We start from the raw sequence: 27,160 nt of genomic DNA, 5'->3' as shown, positions 1-27,160 counted from the left end.
ACCCACCCTATGTTTTACGAGGGTCCTGAACCTCCCTATTTGTAACACTTCTACTGATATTGCCCTAAAAAAACTTTACCCAAGAGTATAATGATATTTCCCATTGACTGATCGTGGTTTTTCAGATCACCTAAGTTTGACCTATTTTTTCCCCCACTTTTGGCACAATAGAAACGGATACCAGAAAATAATCAATCCCATTAGCTTGATTGAGTATATTTTACGAGATCCAGGTTTTTAAGCCTCCAAATATTAGTCAATTCCAACGTGTCCATAGTATTCGTTATTTCTGAGCGCCAGACAGTGATAGTTGGTAGTATGATTGCCGTCACGGTCCACTGACATACTTAAAACTGTATTGTAGTCCTGTACCATTCTAATAGAGTTATTTGTATCTTGGGAGACTCATTTGATTATTCTAAATGTTTTCAAAGAAGTTTGCATCGTCATTATAGATTTATGACCCATCGTTGGATATTTTCTTCATCTGCATTAGACAGTGTCTCATTGCCAGTGAATTTCTGTTAGTAGTGTCTCCAAACTCACTAGTCGAGTCGTCAGCTACTTGGTCCATGGTCGCCTTGTTTCACTGTGTTTATCGCGGTGTTTGTTTGTCTTTATTTCTCGATCTAGTATTTGCCATAACATGTAGTTGCATACATAATGTTTCAGTTATTTCTTAACTTTAGAGTCGAGTTCTTTCCTTATTAAGAGGCATATTTTAGTAAAGAAACGGAATGCCAAACGGATCACCTTCACCTGACTACCTCATAGTCGCCATCTTGACTACCTCCAAATCAAGTGTATGTTTACACCATTACTGTATATTGCTCCCTGTGCCAATAATGATTATCCAGACAATAAATAGAATAGTGACTCACAGCTTCCTTGATATGGCAGGAGAAGACGTGGATCTGAAAATCCTCAGAGCTACGGTAGCTCTCAGTGAAGGAGAAGCAGTCGCTCTCCATGGAGCCCTCGCGACCCCGGGAGCAGAACAGCACCTTGTAGATAGGGAAAGAAGCGATCTCCGTGCCCGATGCCTGGTCCACGATCCTGAGGCAGGGGAGACGACTTCAAGTCATTAAGCCTGGCAAATCCTATTGAAATGTGCCTTGCAACAACAAATCGTAACTATAGATCTTAGAAAAAGGATTGTGCTTAATATAGTGACATTACAGGGACATACAATTGGTTGACATTTTGGCAATGATCTGAGTGCTACTGCTTTTCTTTATCTGGGATAGTCACCACATAAGAATGTTTTTTGAACAATCCAAATCTCTGAGCTCTCCATAAGTGTGTACGGTAGGAGTTAGACGTTGTTTAGTTAGGCCTAGGCCCCTAAGACTCATACAAGTTGACGTTAGTGTATTATTTATTTTTTTATGTACTTTTTACCCCTTTTCCCCCCAATTGGTGGTTACAGTCCTGTCCCATGGCTGCAACTCCTGTAAGGACTCGGGAGAAGCGGCGGTCGAGCGCCGGGACAAGGGCATCCCGGCCGGCCAAACCCTCCCCTAACCTGGACGACGCTGGGCCAATTGTGGGCCGCCTTATGGGTCTCGGCCCTGCTGCGACACAGCCTGGGATCGAACCCGGGTCTGTAGTGACGCCTCTAGCATTGCGATGCAATGCCTTAGACCGCTGCGCCACTCAGGAGGCCCGACGTTAAGTGTTTTTAATTCAACTATCTTAGGGCGCATCGACACGCTCCACTAATTTCCTCTGTTGTAATCATTCATGTTATTTCCCACAAACGACGTGTGAGCTTCTCATCTGGCAAACGCAATAAGGGATTTCATAACCACATGGTTCATTATTTAATTTCCTCTTTCTGTAAACCTGAAAGATTACGTTTAGAGAAATATCCATTACTGTACACATTCAAGTTTCTTTTCATAGTTCATGTGGTCATCTATCTTTTTTCCCATGGTTAACTACAGGCTTGTGTGGTGGTTGGGTCCATGTTTAAATATTCCTCAAAATGCTTTAACCAGAGCAGTTGCTCACGTCTAAACGAAACTGCCAGGAAGCGCCTATTCAGTATTTTGCTTCAATTAAGACAATCTGGTTGTAGGTGCAATATTTCAGATGAGTAAAGGTTTGGCCTACTTGTTGCATATACTTGGACAGGAGTCATACACACAATAGCAAGTACATGTTCCAAGTAGGCTTGGGCAGTATACTGTATATACCGTATCCCAGGATATTTGGAAAAAGCCACGGATGGGTTTTCAATACCGCCAAAACTATTTTGGGGGGGCCTACCGAGTGGCGCAGCGGTCTAAGGCACTTCATCGCAGTGCTTGAGGCGTCACTACAGCTCTGGTTTGTTCCATGGCTGTGTCACTGACGGCCGTGACCGGAAGACCCATGAGGAGGCAAGCTGACTTCGATCTCCAGTTGTACGGTGTTTCCTCCAACACATTGGTGCTGCTGGCTTCCGGGTTAAACGAGCAGTGTGTCAAGAAGCAGTGCGGCTTGGCAGGGTCGTGTTTCGGAGGACGCATGGCTCTCGACCTTCGCCTCTCCCGAGTCCGTACAGGAGTTGCAGCGATGGGACAAGACTAACTATCAATTGGATATCACAAAATTGTGGGGGGGGGAAATATATATATTAATAAATAGATTTTTTATATATATATATTTGAATATTTGTGGCTACTTAAGTTAATACCTGCAGTCAACTTGTGCAATACGTTAGGAGATTTTTGGGGCTCCCGAGTGGCGCAGCGGTCTAAGGCATTGCATCTCAGTGCAAGAGGCATCACTGCAGTCCCTGGTTCGAATCCAGGCTGCATGATTGGGAGTCCCATAGGGCGGCGCACAATTGGCCCAGCGTTTGGCCGGGGAAGGCAGTCATTGTAAGAAAGAATTTGTTCTTAACAGACTTGGCTAGTTAAATAAAAAGGTTACATTTTTTATTATTTTCCATTATGAAGCTTACCGTAGTTCCTCAGAACAGTGGAGCCAGTCACATGTTTGTTTGTAAATAACACAATGGGAGAAAGCAGGAGCTGGCGAGTCCATAGCGTTCAATATCTGTCGGTGAGTCTCTGTTGTGCAGCGCACATGAGGTGATAAAGTTAAACTTGTTTGCAATTCACTACTAAATGTTTGCCCTCAGATATCTTATAATGGCTTTCTGCTAGCAGTCAAAAAGCTCTGGAAGAGTTCTGTACAGTTGCCTTTTTTTCAACTGTGCTTCCTACTAGCGTTTTTTCCTCTCTTCTGTTCTTCTCCCCTCCGTTCCAGGAACACAAACTCTTCCTTCAGAAAAGCATGCATCACAACTTTGTTTATTTGCACAATTTCTCTCATTCACCTTTGCTTGTAAATGTCCACACTCACCGAAAATGACATTTGGTAGCTACTAGCCATGTTTGGATTTGCCTGTCTTTGCAATTAGTTGTGTTTGTTTTCGCTCATTAACGTTTCACTATTAGTTGGTGCAAATCTTACTAGCATTCTTGTAATAAGAGGTCTAATAGTCTTTCCTCGCATTTTTAGCGCCCCTTGTGTGCTATGTCGGTAATACCATAAATCCTGGGATGAAAGAAGGACGGTATAACGATATGAAAATCTGGATACCACCCAAGTCTAGTTGCAAGTACATGTTCTTGAAGGCTTTAGTTTAGGTCTATGTTATTTCAGGAGAAATGCCCCAGAGCTCAAAAGATAGAACACATTCATATATACACTGCAGTGGTGCAGTATATTGGTGCATATATGACTGATCTGACACATGTTGAGCACAAAAGGTGGAACATGACAGAGTTGCTACACTCTACCCACAGTGACCACACACACACACACACACACTTCACATAGTATAGTCTCTATATGACTGACCTGACGCAGCCCTCGGGTACATTGGGCACATGGAGGGTGATGGGAATTGGGATGGCACTCTCTGCCCGCAGCGTGGTCATGGCTCTCAGGGCCTCAGGCTCACTGCGAGGGGCCTTCACCCACGTACAGCCCAGGTAGGACAGCTTACTGAACTGAACACTGTCCTCCTCCTGGACTGGAGGACTGCCCTGCCCTGCGGGAGGACACACTGACTCCACTGAGGGGGCAGACAGACAACAGGTCAAATATTAATTATTGATTAGAATGATAGGGTAGACAAGGGTAGCTCTGTGGAATAAATGGGTTGCCTAATCCTAGGTAAATCCTCAGTAAAATGGTACCTGAATTTACAAAATTATTATTTGATGCTATTATAATTTAGCCTTTGATGATAAGAGTAACTTGATGCAAAGTTTAATGCTAAAGTAGTACAGAGGAAAATGGAAATCAAGAGAGGGTGGTCTACAGGGATAGGTGGGATGGGCTGAGAGTGGCTGCGGGCTGGGATTAAAGCTCATGATATGTCATAGTTATCACCAAAAAAACACTACATATCATATATACCGGGTATTTCACTTTTATTTTAAATCAGTGATAATACTGAGACCAAGGTGTCTTTTACAGATGAATTACATACAGTGCATTTGGAAAGTATTCAGACCCCTTCCCTTTGTCCACATGTAACATTACAGCCTTATTGAAAAATGTTTTCAATATTTTTTGCCCATCAATCCACACACAATACCCCATAATGACAATGCAAAAACAGGTTTTTAGAAATGTTTGCAAGTTTAACAATATTTAAAAACAGAAACACCTTATTTACATAAGTATTCAGACCCTTTGCTATGAGACTCAAAATTGAGCTCAGGTGCATCCTGTTTCCATTGATCAGATGTTTCTACACCTTGATTGGAGTCCACTTGTGGTAAATTCAATTGATTAGACATGATTTGGAAAGGCACACACCTGTCTATGTAAGGTCCAACAGTTGACAGTGCATGGCAGAGCAAAAACCAAGCCATGAGGTCGAAGGAATTGTCCGTAGAGCCCCGAGACAGAACTGTGTCGAGGCACAGATGTGGGGAAGGGTACCAAAAACATTACTGCAGCATTGAAGGTCCCCAAGAACACAGTGGCCTCCTTGGAACCACCAAGACTATTCCTAGAGCTGGCCAAACTGAGCAATCGGGGGAGAAGGTGCTTGGTCAGGGAGGTGACCAAGAACCCGATGGTCACTGACAGAGCTCCAGAGTTCCTCTGTGGAGATGGGAGAAACTTCCAGAAGGACAACCATCTCTGCAGCACTCCACTAATCAGGCCTTTATGGTAGGTAGAGTGGTCAGACGGAAGCCACTCCTCAGTAAAAGGCACGAGAGCCTGCATGGAATTTGCCAAAAGGCATCTAAAGGACTCTCAGACCATGAGAAACAAGATTCTGTGGTCTGATGAAACCAAGATTGAACTCTTTGGCCTGAATGCCAAGCGTCACATCTGGACGAAACCTGGCACCATCCCTACGGTGAAGCATGGTGGTGGCAGCAACATGCTGTGGGGATGTTTTTCCCCATTGGCAGGGACTGGGAGACTAGTCAGGATCGAGAGAATGATTAACGGAGCAAAGTACAGAGAGATCCTACTTCAGAGCGCTCAAGGCATCAGGCTGGGGTGAAGGTTCACCTTCCAACAGGGCAACAACCCTAAGCACACAGCCAAGACAACACAGGAGTGGCTTCGGACAAGTCTCTGAATGTCCTTAACAGGCCCAGCAAGAGCCTGGACTTGAACCCGATCTAATATCTCTGGAGAGACCTGAAAAGAGCTGTGGAGCAACACTCCCCATCCAACCTGACAGAGCTTGAGAGAATGTACAGAGAAGAATGGGAGAAACTCCCCAAATACAGGTGTGCCAAGATTGTAGCGTCATATCCAAGAAGACTGTGTGATTTCAATTTTTCAATTTTAATACATTTGCAAAAATGTTGTTTGTTTTTGCTTTGTCATTATAGGGCATTCTGTGCAGGGCAATTTTTTATATCAATTTTAGAATAAGGCTGTAACGTAACAAAATGTGGAAGAGGTCAAGGGGTCTGAATAATTTCCAAATGCATTGTACATGTCAGTACATACACACAACAAGTAGGTCACATGGGGGAGAGGCGTTGTGCCGTGAGGTTTGCTGGTTTGCTGTTCACTTGCTCTATATAAGATGGAAGGGACTTCCATGCACTCATGGCTCTGTATAATACTGTACGTTTCCTTGAACTTGTTCTGGACCTGGGGACTGTGAAAAGACGCCTTGTGGCATGTCTGGTGGGGTAAGTGTGTGTGTGTTAGTGCTGTGTGTAAGATGACAACGCAAACAATTGAATTTCCAACACGTTTCTTATAAAAACATGAAGTGACGCAGTCAGTCTCCTCAACTCTAAACCAAGAGAGACTGGCATGGGTAGTATTAATATTAGCCCTCTGATTACAATGAAGAGCAGGACCAGCTGCAGTTTAATTAGGTTTTTCTTTGCTGCACTTGACCATATGACTTGACAATAATCAAAATAAAACTAGAGCCTGCAGGACTTGCTTTGTGGAGTGATGTGTTTCCCCATATTTACAACCACTGAATATATATGTTTTGACCATGACAGTTTACAATCTAACACCAAGTTATTTAGTCGCCTCAACTTGTTCAACAGCCACAACATTCATTAACAGATTCACCTGGTCTAAAACCTGACTGATGTACATTTAGAATACATTTCAAACATAGGATTCTAATAGTTTAGCTAGGCAAGAATGTTTAGAAATAGACCAATAATTATTTAGGTCACAAGAGTCAACACCTTTGTGAAAAGGGGAGTACGTGGGCTGCCTTCCAAACCCTGAGGATAGTACCTGATCTAATTGTCAGGATAAAAATATAGGTTAATGATTCAGCAATCAGGGGGACAGAGAGCTGCAGAAAAAAATGGATCCAGCATATCAGCCCCAGTGGATTTAAGCAAGGCATCTAGCACATCACAGATAGTAAATTGTCGAAATGAAAACAAAAGATTCACTAGAAGTTGATGGGTTAACCGTCGAGAAAAGCTGTTGATTGACTGACCAGGATCAATTAAACCACTGTTTTACTCAAATAAAATGCCTGCCAAGATGAAATGATGATTAAAAGCATAACTTATCCCATTCTTCTCAGTTATGACGCCAGAGTCAGACAGAACTTGCTTAGGCAGGGAAGAAGATGAACTTGTACAGTTCAGTGCATTTACTGTTTTACAACATTTAGAAGGATGACCAAAGATGGAGCTTAAAAAGTAGCTTGATTTAGCTTTCTTAACGAGATATCTGTTTCTCAATTGTCTAAAATATTTGGGGACCCTATTAGATTGAATTGAATAAAAGTCTGGTATGAGAATGGTAGCCCCTATCTGCAAAAGCAGTGTGTCTGCAGAAAGTTTAGTATCTTGGCTATTGATCTGTGCCTTAAAATCTTTAGTGTGACTTACTAGCATATATGGGCAAACGAATGTATAAGGGCAGGCCGAGCCAATGACCTCATTTCAAGATGGATGCTACCTACATTCCGGTTAGCGTTGTGAAGCATAAACAAAATAAACACGGAATACGTTGATACACACCAAAAGCCGGGACTCCACAGCTCATGAGCATGTTAATTTGTCTGCCTGTGACCTACCGTTATTGACCACCAGCCCAGAGAGTCAAAATGTTTATTTTACACAACATGTAGGGACACTAGGGAAGTAACCACTCACCACTCATCATGAGGCATTCAACAACAACCATGTCTCAAGGAGGGTGAAAAGCCCAATTCCTGTTTCTGTGAAGGACTACAATGCAAGCATGTGGAGGTATCGACCTATCTGATGCTTGAGATAGGACCTGGTAGTAGCCTCCACAAGATCAGGAAGTGGTATAAGACTTTTACCACTTTGTGGACATTGCTACAGTAAATCTTGTTTTCATTCTCCACAAGCAGATGGCCAAAGCAAAAGGTCAAACCCCTCTCTCCCAGTTGGCCTTCCAAGAGCAGCTGGTGTTGGATATGGCTGAATTGGGGGCCCAAAGCAACCTCACAACAATCACAAGACCCCCCACTCAACCACTCAAGGTGAGCGCCACTATCCAACACACATGCCAAAAGACAGAAGGAAGAACTGGGGGGGGGGGGGGTTGAATGGCATATCTCCTATCTGAAATGCCAGTTTGCTTTTTGCTTCCTGGCAGAGAAGGACTGCTTCAAAGTCTAATCAAGACATGCACCAGCTGAGGTGAAAGTGAAATCTAAATAATCTACACCTGGGATGTAAAACCAACACCATTTGTAAATAGTTCAGCTTGTTTCTATTTTTGCACCTTTTTTAGTGAAGGACACGTGTGTAACCAAGTTTGTGTTTGATAAGACATTTTTTTATGCACGCACGCGCATACACGCGCGCACACACATACACACTTTTTGGGATCACTTAGAAATGTCCTTGTTTTTGAAAGAAAAGCACATTTTTTGTCTATTAAAAGAACATCAAATTGATCAGAAATATAGTGCAAAACACCAGTCTCAACGTCAACAGTGAAGAGGTGACTCCGGGACTTCTAGGCAGAGTTGCAAAGAAAAAGCCAAATCTCAGACTTGCCAATAAAAATAAAAAAATATTAAGATGGGCAAAAGAAAACAGACACTGGACAGAGGAACTCTGCCTCGAAGGCCAGCATCCGGAATTGCCTCTTCACTGATGACGTTGAGACTGGTGTTTTGCGGGTACTATTTAATGAAGCTGCCAGTTGACGACTTGTGAGGAGTCTGTTTCTCAAACTCGACGCTCTAATGTACTTGTCCTCTTGCTCAGTTGTGCACCGGGGCCTCCCACTCCTTTCTATTCTGGTTAGAGCCAGTTTGCGCTGTTCTGTGAAGGGAGTAGTACACAGCGTTGTACGAGATCTTCAGTTTCTTGGCAATTTCTCGCATGGAATAGCCTTCATTTCTCAGATCAAGAATAGACTGACGAGTTTCAGAAGAAAGTCCTAAGTTCCTGGACATTTTGAGCCTGTAATTGAACCCACAAATGCTGATGCTCCAGATACTCAACTAGTCTAAAGGCCAGTTTTATTGCTTCTTTAAATCAGTACAACAGTTTTCAGCTGTGCTAACATAATTGCAAAAGGATTTTCTAATGATCAATTAGCCTTTTAAAATGATAAACTTGGACTAGCTAACACAACATGCCATTGGAAGACAGGAGTGATGGTTGCTGATAATGGGCCTCTGTACACCTATGTAGATATTGCATTAAAAAAAAATCTGCTGTTCCCAACTAGAAGTCATTTCCAACATTAACAATGTCTACACTGTACTTCTGATCAATTTGATGTTATTTTAACAAGGACATTTCTAAGTGACCCCCAAACTTTTGAACGGTAGTGTATGTATGTATGTATGTATGTATGTATGTATGTATGTATGTATTTATGGCTTTTATGTTTTTTGTAAACAGGGAACCAATACATTGGATATGCCTAGGCAAAACGTCCAAGCACTTTGGAGAGGTTGAAAAAACACATGGATATCCCCTGCATGTCCCCCGACACCACCACAATGTTTTGAGAGAAGTTGGTGTTGTAGAAACATATTTTATTTTGTGAACAATATCTTTTAGGCACATCCAGTGTGCAAAAACAGTGCAATTACCACATTCTGACAAACGACACTTGAATGTACCCTGGATTTTTTATTTTACCTTTATTTAACTAGGCAAGTCAGTTAAGAACAAATTCTTAATTTACAATGACGGCCCAGGAACAGTGGGTTAACTGCCTTGTTCAGGGACAGAACGACAGATTTTTACCTTGTCAGCTCGGGATTCAATCTAGCAACCTTTTAGTTACAGGCCCAATGCTCTAACCATGGGCTACCTACCCCATAACACCACCACAATGTTTTAGTAAGGTTGATATGGTAGAAATTGTGTTTTTAAACTTATGTAATAGCACTGGAATTATCTAATTTGCAGACATATGCCACTTTGGAGAGGTTTAGGGACACTTGGCAACATCCCGTGACCCCACCTGACACCACCTACTAAAACATCTGCCCATTTCTAGTTGTTAGGTCTATCAATTCCATTTTTTTTCGTGATATTGTTCACATGTTGTGGAAGCCATCTGATGTGTTTCCAACTCTAGTCATCAATAATTCACTTATATCTGGTCAATGAAAGATGTTATTTTGTGTGTGCTTGACCTTGTGAACTAACTCCTATCCATCTTCGGATCATTTCCTCATAATCTCCCAGATGTCTTTTTTCCAAATACACCAAGTTTTGGCACGTCAGAATCATGTAATTACATTTACATTACATTTAAGTCATTTAGCAGACGCTCTTATCCAGAGCGACTTACAATTACACATGAATAGCAGTTCCTTTTGGGTAGGTCTATTTATGCATAAATCTACATTTAAGAGGTTAAATTGATCTGAGGCCAGGGATAACCAATCCAGATTCAAATCCCCTAAAATGACAAACTCTGAGGACAGAAAAGGCTTTAAAACACTCAGATGTAACACCAATCGCACCCGCCATGGCAGCAGGGGGGCAGTAAATCCCAGCAACAAATACATGTGTTAACTGGTTTATGGACACATCTACAACCAGGAGCTCAAATGTCTTGGGAACAGAAATATTTAGAAATTGGAACGCCATGAAATTAGATTTTACATATATGGCCACTCCTCCCCCAATCTGTCACATCTAATATAATGTTTAATGTGTAAGTCAAAAAACTATATTTCTGTTATGTCGTACTGTGTTTAAAAGTACCATGTATGTAAAATGTTAATGTAACAAACAACCGGTGGAAACTAAAACAAAGTACTTTTGTACAGAGGACAAACCACAATGCTAGTCCTCTGTAGCTGAGGAAGCCACTTGTGGAAAGAGGAAGTCATGTCTAACCTGTGCTTTCTCACTCAACAACAGGATGTGAAACAATGAGGACAGAACAGCAGCACCTGGAAGTGCACTGCTGACTTGCACACCACCAGGTTGGACTGAAGAAGAGAAATTGTTCTCAAATAGATAAATACATGACATGCATCTCATGACAATGAAACTGTATTTTGTAGACTGTTGCTGTAGATGGGCTGTGTTTTGGTTAACCAGCCCTGTAACATACAGTACCAGGGCACGTTGACCTCTACTTGTCTGTATGGCCAGTGCAGTACACTATGATACTACTCAGTAACAATTGATGATAGGATGACATTGTGCATCTTTTCTACTGATTTCACCTACTGCACATAAAGCATGTGAAATTATTCTTCAAATCATGTAGATATGATAAAATGTTATTCTACATTGAGGTCACCAGAGCAGCCAGCAAAAGCTTATATACACACACAGTACCAGCCAAATTTGGACCGAACTACTCATTCAAGGTTTTTTCCTTTTACCATTTTCTACATTGTAGAATAGTAGTGAAGACAACAAAACTATGAAATAACACATATGGAATCATGTAGTATCCACATAAGTGTGATCCTTCAAAGTAGCCACCCTTTGCCTTGATGACAGCTTTGCACACTCTTGGCATTCTCTCAACCAGCTTCATGGGGTAGTCACCTGGAATGCATTTCGATTAACAGGTGTGCCTTGTTCATTTGTGGAATTTCTTTCCTTCTTAATGCGTTTGAGACAATCAGTTGTGTATGACAAGGTAGAGGTGGCATACAGAAGATAGCCTTACTTGGTAAAAGACCAAAGCCACATTATGGCAAGAACAGCTCAAATAAGCAAAGAGAAATGACAACCCATCATTACTTTAAGACACGAAGGTCAGTCAATCCGGAACATTTGAAGAACTTTGACATTTCTTCAAGAGCAGTCGCAAAAAACTAATCAAATTTTATTTGTCCCGTGCCGAATACAACAGCTGACCTTACAGTGAAATGCTTACTTACAAGCCCTTAACCAGTGTGTAGACCACACTACCTTAGGTGAGCAAAACCTTGAGACTTGCTTAGATATCGTGCACCAGTTGTTTACAAATATGCATAGGCCCCCGCCAGTGTCTTACCAGAGGCTGCTGTTCTATCCTGCCGATAGTGTATAACTCACCAGCTGTATGTTATTAATATCGTCGTTCAGCCACGACTCGGTGAAACATAAGATATTACAGTTTTTAAATGTCCCGTTGGTAGGATATACAGTGGGGAGAACAAGTATTTGATACACTGACAATTTTGCAGGTTTTCCTACTTACAAAGCATGTAGAGGTCTGTAATTTTTATCATAGGTACACTTCAACTGTGAGAGAAGGAATCTAAAACAAAAATCCAGAAAATCACATTGTATGATTTTTAATTAATTAATTTGCATTTTATTGCATGACATAAGTATTTGATACATCAGAAAAGCAGAACTTAATATTTGGTACAGAAACCTTTGTTTGCAATTACAGAGATCATACGTTTCCTGTAGTTCTTGACTAGGTTTGCACACACTGCAGCAGGGATTTTGGCCCACTCCTCCCTACAGATCTTCTCCAGATCCTTCAGGTTTCGGGGCTGTCGCTGGGCAATACGGACTTTCAGCTCCCTCCAAAGATTTTCTATTGGGTTCAGGTCTGGAGACTGGCTAGGCCACTCCAGGACCTTGAGATGCTTCTTACGGAGCCACTCCTTAGTTGCCATGGCTGTGTGCTTTGTGTCGTTGTCATGCTGGAAGACCCAGCCACGACCCATCTTCAATGCTCTTACTGAGGGAAGGAGGTTGTTGGCCAAGATCTCGCGATACATGGCCCCATCCATCCTCCCCTCAATACGGTGCAGTCGTCCTGTCCCCTTTGCAGAAAAGCATCCCCAAAGAATGATGTTTCCACCTCCATGCTTCACGGTTGGGATGGTGTTCTTGGGGTTGTACTCATACTTCTTCTTCCTCCAAACACGGCGAGTGGAGTTTAGACCAAAAAGCTCTATTTTTGTCTCATCAGACCACATGACCTTCTCCCATTCCTCCTCTGGATCATCCAGATGGTCATTGGCAAACTTCAGACGGGCCTGGACATGTACTGGCTTAAGCAGGGGGACCTTGCGTGCGCTGCAGGATTTTAATCCATGACGGCGTAGTGTGTTACTAATGGTTTTCTTTGAGACTGTGGTCCCAGCTCTCTTCAGGTCATTGACCAGGTCCTGCCGTGTAGTTCTGGGCTGATCCCTCACCTTCCTCATGATCATTGATGCCCCACGAGGTGAAATCTTGCATGGAGCCCCAGACCGAGGGTGATTGACCGTCATCTTGAACTTCTTCCATTTTCTAATAATTGCGCCAACAGTTGTTTCCTTCTCACCAAGCTGCTTGCCTATTGTCCTGTAGCCCATCCCAGCCTTGTGCAGGTCTACAATTTTATCCCTGATGTCCTTACACAGCTCTCTGGTCTTGGCTATTGTGGAGAGGTTGGAATCTGTTTGATTGAGTGTGTGGACAGGTGTCTTTTATACAGGTAACGAGTTCAAACAGGTGCAGTTAATACAGGTAATGAGTGGAGAACAGGAGGGCTTCTTAAAGAAAAACTAACAGGTCTGTGAGAGCCGGAATTCTTACTGGTTGGTAGGTGATCAAATACTTATGTCATGCAATAAAATGCAAATTAATTATTTAAAAATCATACAATGTGATTTTCTGGATTTTTGTTTTAGATTCCGTCTCTCACAGTTGAAGTGTACCTATGATAAAAATGACAGACCTCTACATGCTTTGTAAGTAGGAAAACCTGCAAAATCGGCAGTGTATCAAATACTTGTTCTCCCCACTGTACGTGGTTTCAGTTTGTCCCATTTATTTTTCAGCGATTGAACGTCAGCTAGCAGTACGGAGGGCAAAGGCAGATTAGCCACTCGTCGCCTGATCCTCACAAGTCACCCTGATCTCTTTCTGCGAAATCTCTGTTTCCTTCTCCAGTGAATGACGGGGATGAGGGACTGATCGGGTGTTTGGAGTATATACTTCCCGTATGACTCATTAAAGAAAACCTCTTTGTCCAATTTGAGGTGAGTAATCGCAGTTCTGATGTCCAGAAGCTCTTTTCGGTCATAAGAGACGGTAGCAGCAACATTATGTACAAAACAAGTTACGAAATACGCAGAAAAACAAACAAAATAACATGGTTGGATAAGAGCCAATAAAACGGCAGCCATCCCCTCCGGCTCCATCTTCACAAAAACAATCAATGAGAGCTATGATGAAACTAGCTCTCATGACGACCGCCACAGGAAAGGAAGACCCAGAGTAATATATATATATACACTGCTCAAAAAAATAAAGGGAACACTTAAACAACACAATGTAACTCCAAGTCAATCACACTTCTGTGAAATCAAACTGTCCACTTAGGAAGCAACACTGATTGACAATAAATTTCACATGCTGTTGTGCAAATGGAATAGACAAAAGGTGGAAATTATAGGCAATTAGCAAGACACCCCCAATAAAGGAATGGTTCTGCAGGTGGTGACCACAGACCACTTCTCAGTTCCTATGCTTCCTGGCTGATGTTTTGGTCACTTTTGAATGCTGGCGGTGCTTTCACTCTAGTGGTAGCATGAGACGGAGTCTACAACCCACACAAGTGGCTCAGGTAGTGCAGTTCATCCAGGATGGCACATCAATGCGAGCTGTGGCAAAAAGGTTTGCTGTGTCTGTCAGCGTAAGGTCCAGAGCATGGAGGCGCTACCAGGAGACAGGCCAGTACATCAGGAGACGTGGAGGAGGCCGTAGGAGGGCAACAACCCAGCAGCAGGACCGCTACCTCCGCCTTTGTGCAAGGAGGTGCACTGCCAGAGCCCTGCAAAATGACCTCCAGCAGGCCACAAATGTGCATGTGTCAGCATATGGTCTCACAAGGGGTCTGAGGATCTCATCTCGGTACCTAATGGCAGTCAGGCTACCTCTGGCGAGCACATGGAGGGCTGTGCGGCCCCACAAAGAAATGCCACCCCACACCATGACTGACCCACCGCCAAACCGGTCATGCTGGAGGATGTTGCAGGCAGCAGAACGTTCTCCACGGCGTCTCCAGACTCTGTCACGTCTGTCACATGTGCTCAGTGTGAACCTGCTTTCATCAGTGAAGAGCACAGGGCGCCAGTGGCGAATTTGCCAATCTTGGTGTTCTCTGGCAAATGCCAAACGTCCTGCACGGTGTTGGGCTGTAAGCACAACCCCCACCTGTGGACGTCGGGCCCTCATACCACCCTCATGGAGTCTGTTTCTGACCATTTGAGCAGACACATGCACATTTGTGGCCTGCTGGAGGTCATTTTGCAGGGCTCTGGCAGTGCTCCTCCTTGCACAAAGGCGGAGGTAGCGGTCCTGCTGCTGGGTTGTTGCCCTCCTACGGCCTCCTCCACGTCTCCTGATGTACTGGTCTGTCTCCTGGTAGCGCCTCCATGCTCTGGACACTACGCTGACAGACACAGCAAACCTTCTTGCCACAGCTCGCATTGATGTGCCATCCTGGATGAGCTGCACTACCTGAGCCACTTGTGTGGGTTGTAGACTCCGTCTCATGCTACCACTAGAGTGAAAGCACCGCCAGCATTCAAAAGTGACCAAAACATCAGCCAGGAAGCATAGGAACTGAGAAGTGGTCTGTGGTCACCACCTGCAGAACCATTCCTTTATTGGGGGTGTCTTGCTAATTGCCTATAATTTCCACCTTTTGTCTATTCCATTTGCACAACAGCATGTGAAATTTATTGTCAATCAGTGTTGCTTCCTAAGTGGACAGTTTGATTTCACAGAAGTGTGATTGACTTGAAGTTACATTGTGTTGTTTAAGTGTTCCCTTTATTTTTTTGAGCAGTGTATATATATATATATATAAAATATTATTTTTTGTTTAACAATCTATATAGATGTTTTGATATGGCGTGTCTGATTCTGTACATTGAGATGCTCATGCGTTAACTTTTCCAAATATCACAGACTGATTCATTGCCCTAAGGGGTGAGAGGTGTAGTGACGACAGTACCTGCAGGTGTGGGGTCCAGCGCAAAGCCCTGGGGTCGTATCTGTGGACCGGGGACTGTGGTGGTCAATGACTCCTGAAAAGTATCTGTTCTCTCCTCTGCTGCTGCTCCTCCACTAATCTCCTCTTTCACCACATCGTCATCCAGCACCTCCTCCATGGCTCTCTCCAGCTGTTCGTTCCCATTGCAGGACATCTGAGGAAAGGAAGGGATTGAGAGGCGAAACCCTGTGTAGTGTAATCTGCAGTCTCAGCCACTGCCTGTCACCAAGGGAATACCCCAAGGCTAAATCCTAGGCCCCACGCTCTTCTCAATTTACATCAACAACATAGCTCAGGCAGTAGGAAGCTCTCTCATCCATTTATATGCAGATGATACAGTCTTATACTCAGCTGGCCCCTCTCTGGATGATGTGCTAAATGCTCTACAACAATGCTTTCTTAGTTTTCAACAAGCTTTCTCTACCCTTAACCTTGTTCTGAACACCTCCAAAACAAAGGTCATGTGGTTTGGTAAGAAGACTGCCCCTCTTCCCACAGGTGTTATTACTACCTCCTGAGGGTTTAGAGCTTGAGGTAGTCACCTCGTACAAGTACTTGAGAGTATGGCTAGACGGTGCACTGACCTTCACATATCAAAGCTGCAGGCTAAAGTTAAATCTAGACTTGGTTTCCTCTATCGTAATCACTCCTCTTTCACCCCAGCTGCCAAACTAACCCTGATTCAGATGACCATCCTACCCATGCTAGATTACGGAGACATCATTTATAGATCGGCAGGTAAGGGTGCTCTCGAGCGGCTAGATGTTCTTTACCATTCGGCCATCAGATTTGCCACCAATGCTCCTTATAGGACACATCACTGCACTCTATACTCCTCTGTAAACTGGTCATCTCTGTATACCCGTCGCAAGACCCACTGGTTGATGCTTACTAATAAAACCCTCTTAGGCCTCACTCCCTCCTATCTGAGATATCTACTGCTGCCCTCATCCTCAACATTCAACACCCATTCTGCCAGTCACATTCTGTTACAGGTCCCCAAAGCAAACACATCCCTGGGTCGCTCCTCTTTTCAATACGCTCCAGCTAGCAACTGGAACGAGCTGCAACAAACACTCAAACTGGACAGTTTTATCTCAATCTCTTCATTCAAAGACTCAATAATGGACACTCTTACTGACAGTTGTGGCTGCTTTGTGTGATGTATTGTTTTCTCTACCTTCTTGAACTTTGTGCTGTTGACTGTGCCCAATAATGTTTGTACCATGTTGTGTTGCTACCATGTTGTTGTTATGTTGCTGCCTTGCTATGTTGTTGTCTTAGGTCTCTCTTTATGTTGTGTTGTCTCTCTTGTTGTGATGTGTGTTTGGTCCTATATTTATATTGTATTTATTTATTTATTCTAATCCCAGGCCCCCGTCCCCGCAGGAGGCCTTTTGCCTTTTGGTAGGACGTCATTGTAGATAAAAATTTGTTCTTAACTGACTTGCCTAGTTAAATAAAGGTTAAATAACAATTAAATAAAAATAGTGTGTGAACTAGCCTGGCTTTCAGAAGAGACAGTTGCTTTCTAGTAGAGCAATTAATTATAGGAATAATCAATAGAAGTAATCAGTTTGTTATAATTACGTGTGTGTGCGTGCATGTTTTGTCTATGTGACTGATCAAATTAATAGATAAGTGTGTGAGTGTTGTGGCGGAGACCCACCTTGAGTCTGGGCTTGCCCTCTGAGCCCGAGGGGGATCCTCCGGCGGACGGCTGCACCAGCACAAACTCCTCGCTGGTGACGGTGGCCACGGATTCAGTGGAGCCGCTCACTTTGCCCAGAGAGGAGGTGTCGTCCATGGTTAGCCAGGAGCCCCAGGGGCCAGCGCTCTGCCCCTCTGTTCGCTGCTTCGCCTTACAGTGTCCTTCTGCTCAGCCTCCTGCTGCTGCAGCCCTGGATGAAACACACAACACATGCATTTCAGTACAGTTGGATTGTAATTGTGGTATAGAAAGCATATAGCCTAGGCCTAGCCTACATAGGTCTAACATTACACATTTAAGAAGGGAGTAACCTTCCAGTTTGTCACATCATGACAGTATCTAGTGAAGAAGCATTATCAAATGAATTGCCAATTATTACCTTACAGGACTAACCAAGATGCTAGAAATACAGATCAAACGAGGCTCACTGAATCATATTAAAAGTGAACGGGCCAATTTGACAAGTCATCCCACAAATCAACAGTCACCTAGGGAAAGGCCTAATTTAAAACTGGAGTGGAGGGCAGAGTACCCAAGCCTGTCATTTCAGTCCCTCAAAGCCCTATATCTGAAATAGACATTGTCGATTCAGCAGTCAAATTACACTTAGGTCTAACGTTTGCTGACCTCAAAACTCACTTAAGTAAACCTATCAGTTTAACCAAAACAGGCCTTGGCTCTTCACTTTGTTTTGAAGATGTAGAGGATGATGACTCCTGTTTGAGGACTGCATCGCTTTTTTCTGCTCTTACAAGAGCTGTAGGATAAACATAGCTTGTGATAGCCTTGTTGTTTATCCTGACACTCACATCTTGACAAGATCAAATCAAACCTGTTCCGGGTGACCGAGGTTTTGGCTGAGCGTCAGTGGTATCGCCCACAAGAGTTATGATCTGAATACGCTGCCGAGAGACAGTGCACTGACGGAGTAAAAAGCTATTTCAAGTCTGTAACTTGCTTTACAGTAATTCCAAAGACCAAGCAGGAATAGGCTTTTAGAGAAATGCTGAACCAAAACCTTACACAGCCTAATGTATAAACCAAAAAAAGACATCTCATACGAAGCTTATCAAGACTACGAGCCGTGGTCTCACTCTGTAGTCGTGACCTTAGGCTGGTTGTTCAACTCAAAGACCTGTTACGGTGCCTGTTGAATGAAAAGCAGTGCTGTTCTAATACAAAGACCTTCTTCTGAAGACATATTTACCTTGAAATTCAGCAGACGCAGCGACAGCCAGGAGTTGTTATTAGCCTGGCAGAGTGAAGCTACTTGGTTGCTTGTTTGCTAACAAGTTTGCTAGCCAGTAGCCACCTAGGCCAACCCAAGTGTAACATGTGGAATAGGCTAGCCTATGTGAAGCGAGTGGATCCTTAACCCTTACTGGTGAAAGAGAAAGCACACACACGCACCACTGTGGCTGCAGAGTCATGTGCTCCCATCACACTCATTCAATTACATCCATTACAAACTGCAGAGGGGTAAAAGGATGAATGTTCCCAGTTATACGCAATTAAAGTACAGAGATTTTGAAAAGATTTGACTAGGCCTAACCTATATCAAAATGCTGTAGCTATTCAGTGCTCAACTGTTACAGCAGTGTGACAGGTTAGGACAACTCGATTTACTCTTATAGAACGTTAGGAACAGTTACAAGCAATTTAACCTGTAGGCCTGCCTCTTATCTGTGACTGTGTTGCCATTGTTATGCTGAGCACAAGTATAGAAAGTGAAAGGGTTTTGGCACTGCCATTGACCAGTCCTACATTTTGCCCTGGAAGCTTTAGCAAACAATTCACTTTCACATGAGCCGTCAAGGCTACTCAAATTTTTTTTTTTAAAGACAGGATTGTATGTGCAGGGCTCTACAGTGTGCCCATTTTACTCGCATACTATGCACCTTAATATTTTTCTGCGAGATATGGAATGTTAATTTAGGAGCACCAGTGCCCCTAGAAAAATGATGCGTTCTAGCTTTATTACCTCAACTATCTTTCATTGTGGTCCCAAATTTATTTTTGTGTGCTTCAAATGTTTCTACTTAGGTACACACGTGCTCCTTGTAAAGAAAGTCCGCATGGTGCCCTGATGATATTAGGGTCGTCTTTAGACCGTTGGCTTCCTCTGTAGGCCTAGTTTTAAACTTGTGTGTGTGGTTACCTGAACTAACAGCTTCACATGCTCACTCACATTCATTACTGCACACACAGTAGTGATAAGCTATCTAGAGGGTAAAATCCAGGCCTAGCCTATGCTACAGTAGGCCAACTACCCATCTTACATCGTTCACTACAGTTTAGGCCTATACTTAGGTAAGGGAGTGGTGAAAACAATTGACATCAATAGACCTTACCACATAAGACAACACTTGAGCCATTTAACTAGTCTAACTGGTTGTGTGGGCAGATTTCCTTTCAGTTTCTGCCTTACTGGTGAAACTGCCTCCGTGTACTGCCCCAATAAGACAAGAAGCTCTAAACCCATAACGTTCATCGGTTAATCATACGTTACACCGATTAGGCTAGTGTTGATCATTAGGTAAGCTAGATCATTCAATGATAGCCCACGCTTCAAATGCACATGACTAATACAGCAAGGCAGCCATAGTTGCAAGTACAGGGACAAATTATACAAAGATTAGTCATCTAGCCTAAAAAGTTCACTCTGTTTTGGTTATCAGAGCAAAATAATACCATACCCAAGAGTTCCTTAACTGGCGGCCAGCGGGCCGAATTTGGTCCCTGGGTGGTTTTATTTGGCTTCCGTCTAAAACGATTGTGCTGATCCATCTAGGTTACTCAAGGCAAGTATAAATCATTTTAGGAGACAACACTACATAAAGAGAGACCTAAAACAACAACATAGCAAGGCAACATAACATGACAACAACATGGTAGCAGCACAAAACATGGTACAAACATTATTGGGCACAGACAACAGCACAAAGGGCAAGAAGGTAGAGACAACAATACATCACACAAAGCAGCCACAACTGTCAGTAAGTGTCCATGATTGAGTCATTAAATGAAGAGATTGAGATAAAACTGTCCAGTTTGAGTGTTTGTTGCAGCTTGTTCCAGTCGCAGCTCGTTCCAGTCGCTAGCTGCAGCGAACCGAAAAGTGGAGCGACCCAGGGATGTGTGTGCTTTGGAGATCTTTATCAGAATGTGACTGGCAGAACGGGTGTTGTATGTGGAGGATCAGGGCTGCAGAAGATATCTCGGGCTGCAGAAGATATCTCAGATAGGAGGGAGTGAGGCCTAAACGGGTTTTATTAATAAGCATCAACCAGTGGGTCTTGGGACGGGTATACAGAGATGACCAGTTTACAGAGGAGTATAGAGTGCAGTGATGTGTCCTATAAGGAGCATTGGTGGCAAATCTGATGGCTGAATGATACAGAACATCTAGTCGCTTGAGAGCACCCTTACCTGCCGATCTATAAATGATGTCTCCGTAATCTAGCATGGGTAGGATGGTCATCTGAATCAGGGTTAGTTTGGCAGCTGGGATGAAAGAGGAGCGATTACGATAGAGGAAACCATGTCTAGATTTAACTTTAGCCTGCAGCTTTGATATGTGCTGAGAGAAGGTCAGTGCACCGTCTAGCCATACTCTCAAGTACTTGTACGAGGTGACTACCTCAAGCTCTAAACCCTCAGGAGGTAGTAATAACACCTGTGGGAAGAGGGGCATTCTTCTTACCAAACCACATGACCTTTGTTTTGGAGGTATTCAGAACAAGGTTAAGGGTAGAGAAAGCTTATTGGACACTAATACCAGACCCAAACCGGACGCCATCGTGCGCAAATTGATTTTGTCCCCCCCACACCAAACGCGATCACGACACACAGGTTGAAATATCAAAAACTCTGAACCAATTATATTAATTTGGGGACAGGTCAAAAAGCATTAAACATTTATGGCAATCTAGCTAGCTAATTTGTCCTATATAGCTAGCTTGCTGTTGCTAGCTAATTTGTCCTGGGATATAAATGTTGAGTTGTTATTATAGCTGAAATGCACAAGGTCCTCTATTCTGATAATTAATCCACACATAAAACGATCAACCGAATGGTTTCTAGTCATCTCTCCTCTTTCCAGGCTTTTTCTCCTTTGGACTTTATATGGCGATTGGCATCTAACTTTCATAGTATTACCACGACGAACGACCGAACTCAGTTCATGAGTTCGTGGGTATCTGCTTCTGTAAACCAATGAGGAGATGGGAGAGGCAGAACTTGCACCGCGTTCAGTGTCAGAAATAGAACTGACTTCTATTTTAGCGCTTGGCAACGCAGATGCTTGTTGGCGCGCGCTCAATGATTGAATAACATGTATGTGTATAAATGGATGAGAGCTTCCTGCTGCCTGAGCTATGTTGATATAAATTGAGAAGCACGTGGGGCCTAGGATCGAGCCTTGGGACACTCCCTTGGTGATAGGCAGTAGCTCTCTCTTTGAGAGAGGTAGTTAGCAAACCAGGCCAAAGACCCCAATACTCCTTAGTCGGCCCACAAGAATTAAATGGTCTACCGTATCAAAACCTTTGGCCAAGTCAATAAAAATAGCAGCACAATATTGCTTAGAATCAAGGGAAATGGTGACATCATTGAGGACCTTTAAGGTTGCAGTGACACATCCTTAACCTGAGCAGAAACCAGATTGCATACCCAAGACAATACTATAGACATCAAGAAAGCCAGTCAGTTGATTATTGACAATTTCTTCCAACACTTTTGATAAACAGGGCAAAATAGAAACAGGCCTATAACAGTTAGGATCAGCTTGATCTATGGATGGGTAAAGTCTGTCTAAAGCCCTACAGCCCGGGGCTATGACATCATCCTGAGTTCCTGTGGAGAGCGAGGCTTGCTGCTTGGTTACAGCAACTGGTGACAGCAACTTTCCTGCCTCTGGGAAATAAGTTGCAGTGCAGTGGGGTACACACAGGCCTGTCACTTCTGCATGGCCTGCCTGACACCAGTTGACTAAGAGTGCATCTTCTAGCTAGAAAACCGGGTGAGAAACAGAAACCTCAGAAGGAAAGGAAGAGGGTAGACAGACTGAGTAAGCATTTGAGCCCTGCATGTAGCTTTTCTCCAAGCAGCGTTTTTGCTTCCAAAGAATATCAAACTAGTTCTGCTAGGCCCAAGTACTTATAAATAGCCGAATATTAGGGTACCATTTTTAGTTTTAGGTTAGGCTACATAATGTTGAGACCTCCCTAATAATAACTTTTAAGCTAGTTTGCACAACATTGTTCAGTCTTTGCTCATGACTTTATACTATATTCCTTGACCAAAGTGATGTTATTTAAGCCTAAACTTGAGTTGTTTGTCTGTGTGTATGAGAGAGGCACTTTGCAAATGTGGTTAACACTTAAAGGGATACTTCAAGATGTTGGCAATAAAGCCCTTTATCTACTTCCCCAGAGTCAGACAAACTCATTTATACGTTTCTGCATGCAGTTAGAATTAAGTAGCTAACTAGAGTTAACGCAATTTCCAACTAGCATGCTATTAGATACCATAGACTTCAAGTCATTGCGCTAATGCTAGTTAGCATTAGCTTGCAAAACAACCTCCAACTTTATTTATACTGGATGCAGATACATAAAAACGGTATCGATGAGTTCATCTGACTCTGGGGAAGTAGATAAAGGGCTTCATTACCAAAATCCCGAAGTACCCCTTTAAAACGCAAACACATCAGGTGCTGCAGAAGTGTGAAACTACAGTACAGTAGCTAAATGTCTCGTGTTCAGTAGAATAAACAACTCCACTACTGTATTTGTTCTTCTGGTATAAGGTCACTAAGACTTGTGAAATAAGGTTGTATGCACTACCTGATACAGTCAGGGTGCTGAGGTAGCCCTATAGAGCTTGCCGTCCTCATGTATACAGTTAATAACAGTAAGTACAGTTCTTATACAGTAACATTCAGTCTTAGCTCATAACATTGGAGAAGAGTTCTAGTTAAGGATGAGGCAAATGACTACCTGTTTAGCACCATGAGTTCCACATTGGAAGGTATGTACGTAATCTATAGACTGTTCTGATTAGGTCCTCGTTTGCGTCGGCGAGCAGTGCACAATAAATAACTATATCCAATTGTTAGATGCTAACAATTGGATTGCCCCCTCCAAATAAAAAACAAACATGAATGTCAATGTCTGCACGCATACGCTCCACACTGTCCATATTGCGAGGCTGATTAGCTAAGACAAACTGGTGTGAAACACAAAAAGGTGTGCGTGCAAAGCGAGAACAGCATGGAATCCATGTTTGGTTTGGATATAATTAATTATTTCATGGGCACTGCTCTGTGATGCAAACAAGGACCTCCTAATCAGAACCATCTACCGATGACGGATATAGGCTCGGATGTGGGAAAAGTACTACATACTATTAGTTTATTTTAGTATACTGTAAATTAACGGTATCCTTTCAGTTGAGCATACTTGCACTTCGCCTGTCTACCGGAAGTGAATGCTGTTGCTATGCAACGTCTGCTCGCTTGTTAGCATAGCAAATTACTAGCTAGACATATTACGACTTCGGGTGTGTTATTAAATTTAAATCTGGAGTGCCAGAGTGCGCTCTGGGCATTCGTAAATTCAGAGGATTTTCAGATTGTTCGTTTGTAAATTCAGACCGTTTCGCTCTCGGAGCGTTCAGAGCGCACACTGCCAGGCAGTCACAAGCCAACTGGCTAACTTGCTAGCTACTTCCAGACACAAATGAGAGAACACCTCACTCTGACCATTTTACTCGCCATAGCAGAGCTGGTTATGCTGTTTTCATGTTATCCAGAGTGTTGGTGACTGTAACTGTGCTGCTGGCAACAATTTAATTACGCTTTTTTGCCGCCGTTTTACAGACACCAGCCATATTCAACTGGTGTTGAGTGTTCATAAATACATCAGTTATTCTGTGCTCTGGCACACCTACTCTCAGACTAGAGTGCTCTGAAATCGTAGTAGATAACCAGAGTGAATTTAAGAACACACCTGTGTGTTCGTAAATTCAACTCCTTAGTTCAACTAAGAATGACGGAAATAATCAAGTCAATAAACTTTGGGTAGTTAGAGAGCATATAGCTAATATACTGGCAAGTTCGATGTATTAGTGGCCAAGTATCGTTAGGTAGCTGGCTTACATACCGGTACATAATGCAGTAATGATATACTATGCGGTTCGTAAGGATAGCGTAGCTAAGAAATTGTCAGACAACATAATGTGTAAGGTAAATTATTTGAAAAGTCATTACATTGCACAACATTTTCTTAACATTTGTCATAATTAGTTAAAGCAATGAATTACTATTCACTGTCGTTGGACTTCGGCTGCATATTTTCCTGAATTTCATCAAATCTGAAAACGATGTGAAGCCACGCCTATTTTCTGAAGAATTGCATTATGGGCCCTAAAACACAGAAATAGCGTCCACTGTTGTATACTTTGTATTTTGGCGAATGTAGTACGACATCCGGGAACTTTCGGCATACTAACTATATACTCAATTTAGGTCACAAATAGTACGGTTAGTATGAGTATTCGAACACAGATATAGATAGCACAGGTGGTCAGCTCGGTCTCCTGTAAACAAGGGCTGTAACATGAAGATATGGCCGCGTGGGAACACTAACCCTATAAAAGGTGTAGTAATTGAATTAACATTATGATTTCTCGCAGATATTAAAAGATAGCTATCTTCGTTCCTTATGTTTTCAAACCCGTACCTTAAGCGATGCATGTTAACGTTTAGAGCAAGCGTGGGGGACCTTAACAAACGTCCCCCGGGAATAAGACACCTTCATCAATAGGCGCTAACGTTAGCGTCTATACTAAGTTAGATAGCTAGCCTCTCAAAACTAATAAACTAGCCAGTTAGCTAGCAAGTACTTCGTAGAAAAGCATGCCACAATTGTGAGGTTGCAAGCTAGTGACGTTACATTTTGATGTAGTAGCGAAAATGACAGTTTAACACTTAAGATATCATGCAACGTGAATGTAAAACCAGGCAGTCACAACAGAACTAACGTTAGCGTCATTTGTGAAAGCACACAGGACGTGCCTGCTGGCTATCTGAGCTAGCCACTGAGGAGGTATAAAGAACTAGCTAGCCATGCTAATGGTTTTGCTAACGCTAGCTAGCCTGCGAATGACTCCAAACAGCTCACCCACCAAATGTAAGTGGTGAATACTCGCGCAAGAAATAAAGTAAAAACAAAGTCACAACTAAAATGTCAGTAAGAATATCAAATTGCCATTTTCATCACACGCAATTGTCGAAGCTAAATGTCTTCAGAAGGTAGATAACTTACTTGTTTAGAGTGACCGCCTCCGGAGGAGTAGCTGTCAAGTTGCAGCAGCAAGACAAGCACTGTGAGGCACACCTGTGTGACGCTAGCCACGATAAGGATTTGCCTTAAAAATAAAAGTCCAAATTTGAAAGTGATTCAAACGGATACAAATAGTGGAATCATGCCATATTTGGACTACATAATGCTAAACAACGTCGGAATGTTATATAAATTCAACAAAATACAACAATTAGTTCATTTGACACAATAAAAGTAAAAATCAGTTGAAATCGTACAGTGGGTGTATTAGACTTTAGAATTGTATTGTGGGCATACTTACAGTATATGCACTGAACAGCCTAACCTATAGTTGTTGCACACATGAAATGGTGTATCAGCCTACTCCGTGACACTCGCATAGCACAACTGTGAGTTTACACACATATTAGCGTCTTAGCTTTTATTCCAGGAATCACCTTTCCAGTCAGTCCATTGGGTGTATTATTATTATTATTATTATACCTTTATTTCAACAAGGAACACTGACTGAGACCAAGGTCTCTTTTACAGCTGGGCCTTGCGTATACATGTTTACAAATACAGTTTAGGTGCAATGATTAAGAAACTTAACAAGACAAACAAAATGATCACAGATAACACAAAAAAATACAACAACAGATTATTACATTTACACAGGTTATTCCCCTAACAGCACAATAACTTGCATTACCTGAAACAGTTACAAGCGATACAAAAATAAAAATCCTCCAATACATTTTTAAAATGGGCAAGGGGGACAAGAGTCTTAAGTTTAGTCTGCAGGCTATTCCATAGGCAAGGAGTGTAACAGGAAAAGGCAGCCATACCCAACTCTGTGGAAATCGCATGGGCCTCAAGTGTAATCCATGCTTGTGACCTGGTTTTAGGAACTATAATTATAATATTGATGAGTGATGATAAATAAGAAGGTAGTTTATTCAGAAGTGCTTTATAGACAAAACACGAGAGCATGTTGTTCTCGTCTCATGGACAACGAAGTCCAACCCACATTTTGATATAAACCACAGTGGTGAGTTCTGTAGCTAGCACCCGTAATAAACCTAAGTGCGCAATGATAAGTAGCATCCAGCGATTTAAGTGTTGATACCGTAGCATGCATGTAGATAACATCCCCATAATCTATAACGGACATAAAAGTAGCTTGCACAAT

General features: G+C 42.7%; 1 protein-coding gene across 5 annotated transcripts in view; it reads right to left on the bottom strand.

Annotated features, from left to right (window-relative positions):
- The window catches only part of LOC139540774 (rab GTPase-activating protein 1-like), a 181,494-nt gene extending 155,431 nt beyond the window's left edge, over positions 1–26,063 (bottom strand). For 3 of the 5 annotated variants that reach the window (XM_071344726.1, XM_071344729.1, XM_071344730.1), the window contains exons 1-5: positions 25,972–26,063; positions 17,603–17,834; positions 15,895–16,087; positions 3,856–4,072; positions 882–1,056 (exon numbers count right to left, since the gene is read on the bottom strand). In XM_071344726.1, coding sequence (XP_071200827.1) covers positions 882–1,056; positions 3,856–4,072; positions 15,895–16,087; positions 17,603–17,740 — 723 coding nt within the window. In that variant the 5' untranslated portion in view covers positions 17,741–17,834; positions 25,972–26,063. Of the gene's footprint in view, positions 1–881; positions 1,057–3,855; positions 4,073–15,894; positions 16,088–17,602; positions 17,835–18,851; positions 18,876–25,971 lie in introns of those variants that run through there. The other 2 variants (XM_071344728.1, XM_071344727.1) reach the window with 2 other exon arrangements.
- Positions 26,064–27,160: the final 1,097 nt, after the last annotated feature.

Source organism: Salvelinus alpinus, chromosome 16, assembly GCF_045679555.1.
Source record: "Salvelinus alpinus chromosome 16, SLU_Salpinus.1, whole genome shotgun sequence".
Taxonomy (NCBI): domain Eukaryota; kingdom Metazoa; phylum Chordata; class Actinopteri; order Salmoniformes; family Salmonidae; genus Salvelinus; species Salvelinus alpinus.
The sequence above is the reverse complement of the archived record's forward strand: the minus strand, read 5'-3'. Positions and strand labels throughout refer to the sequence as shown.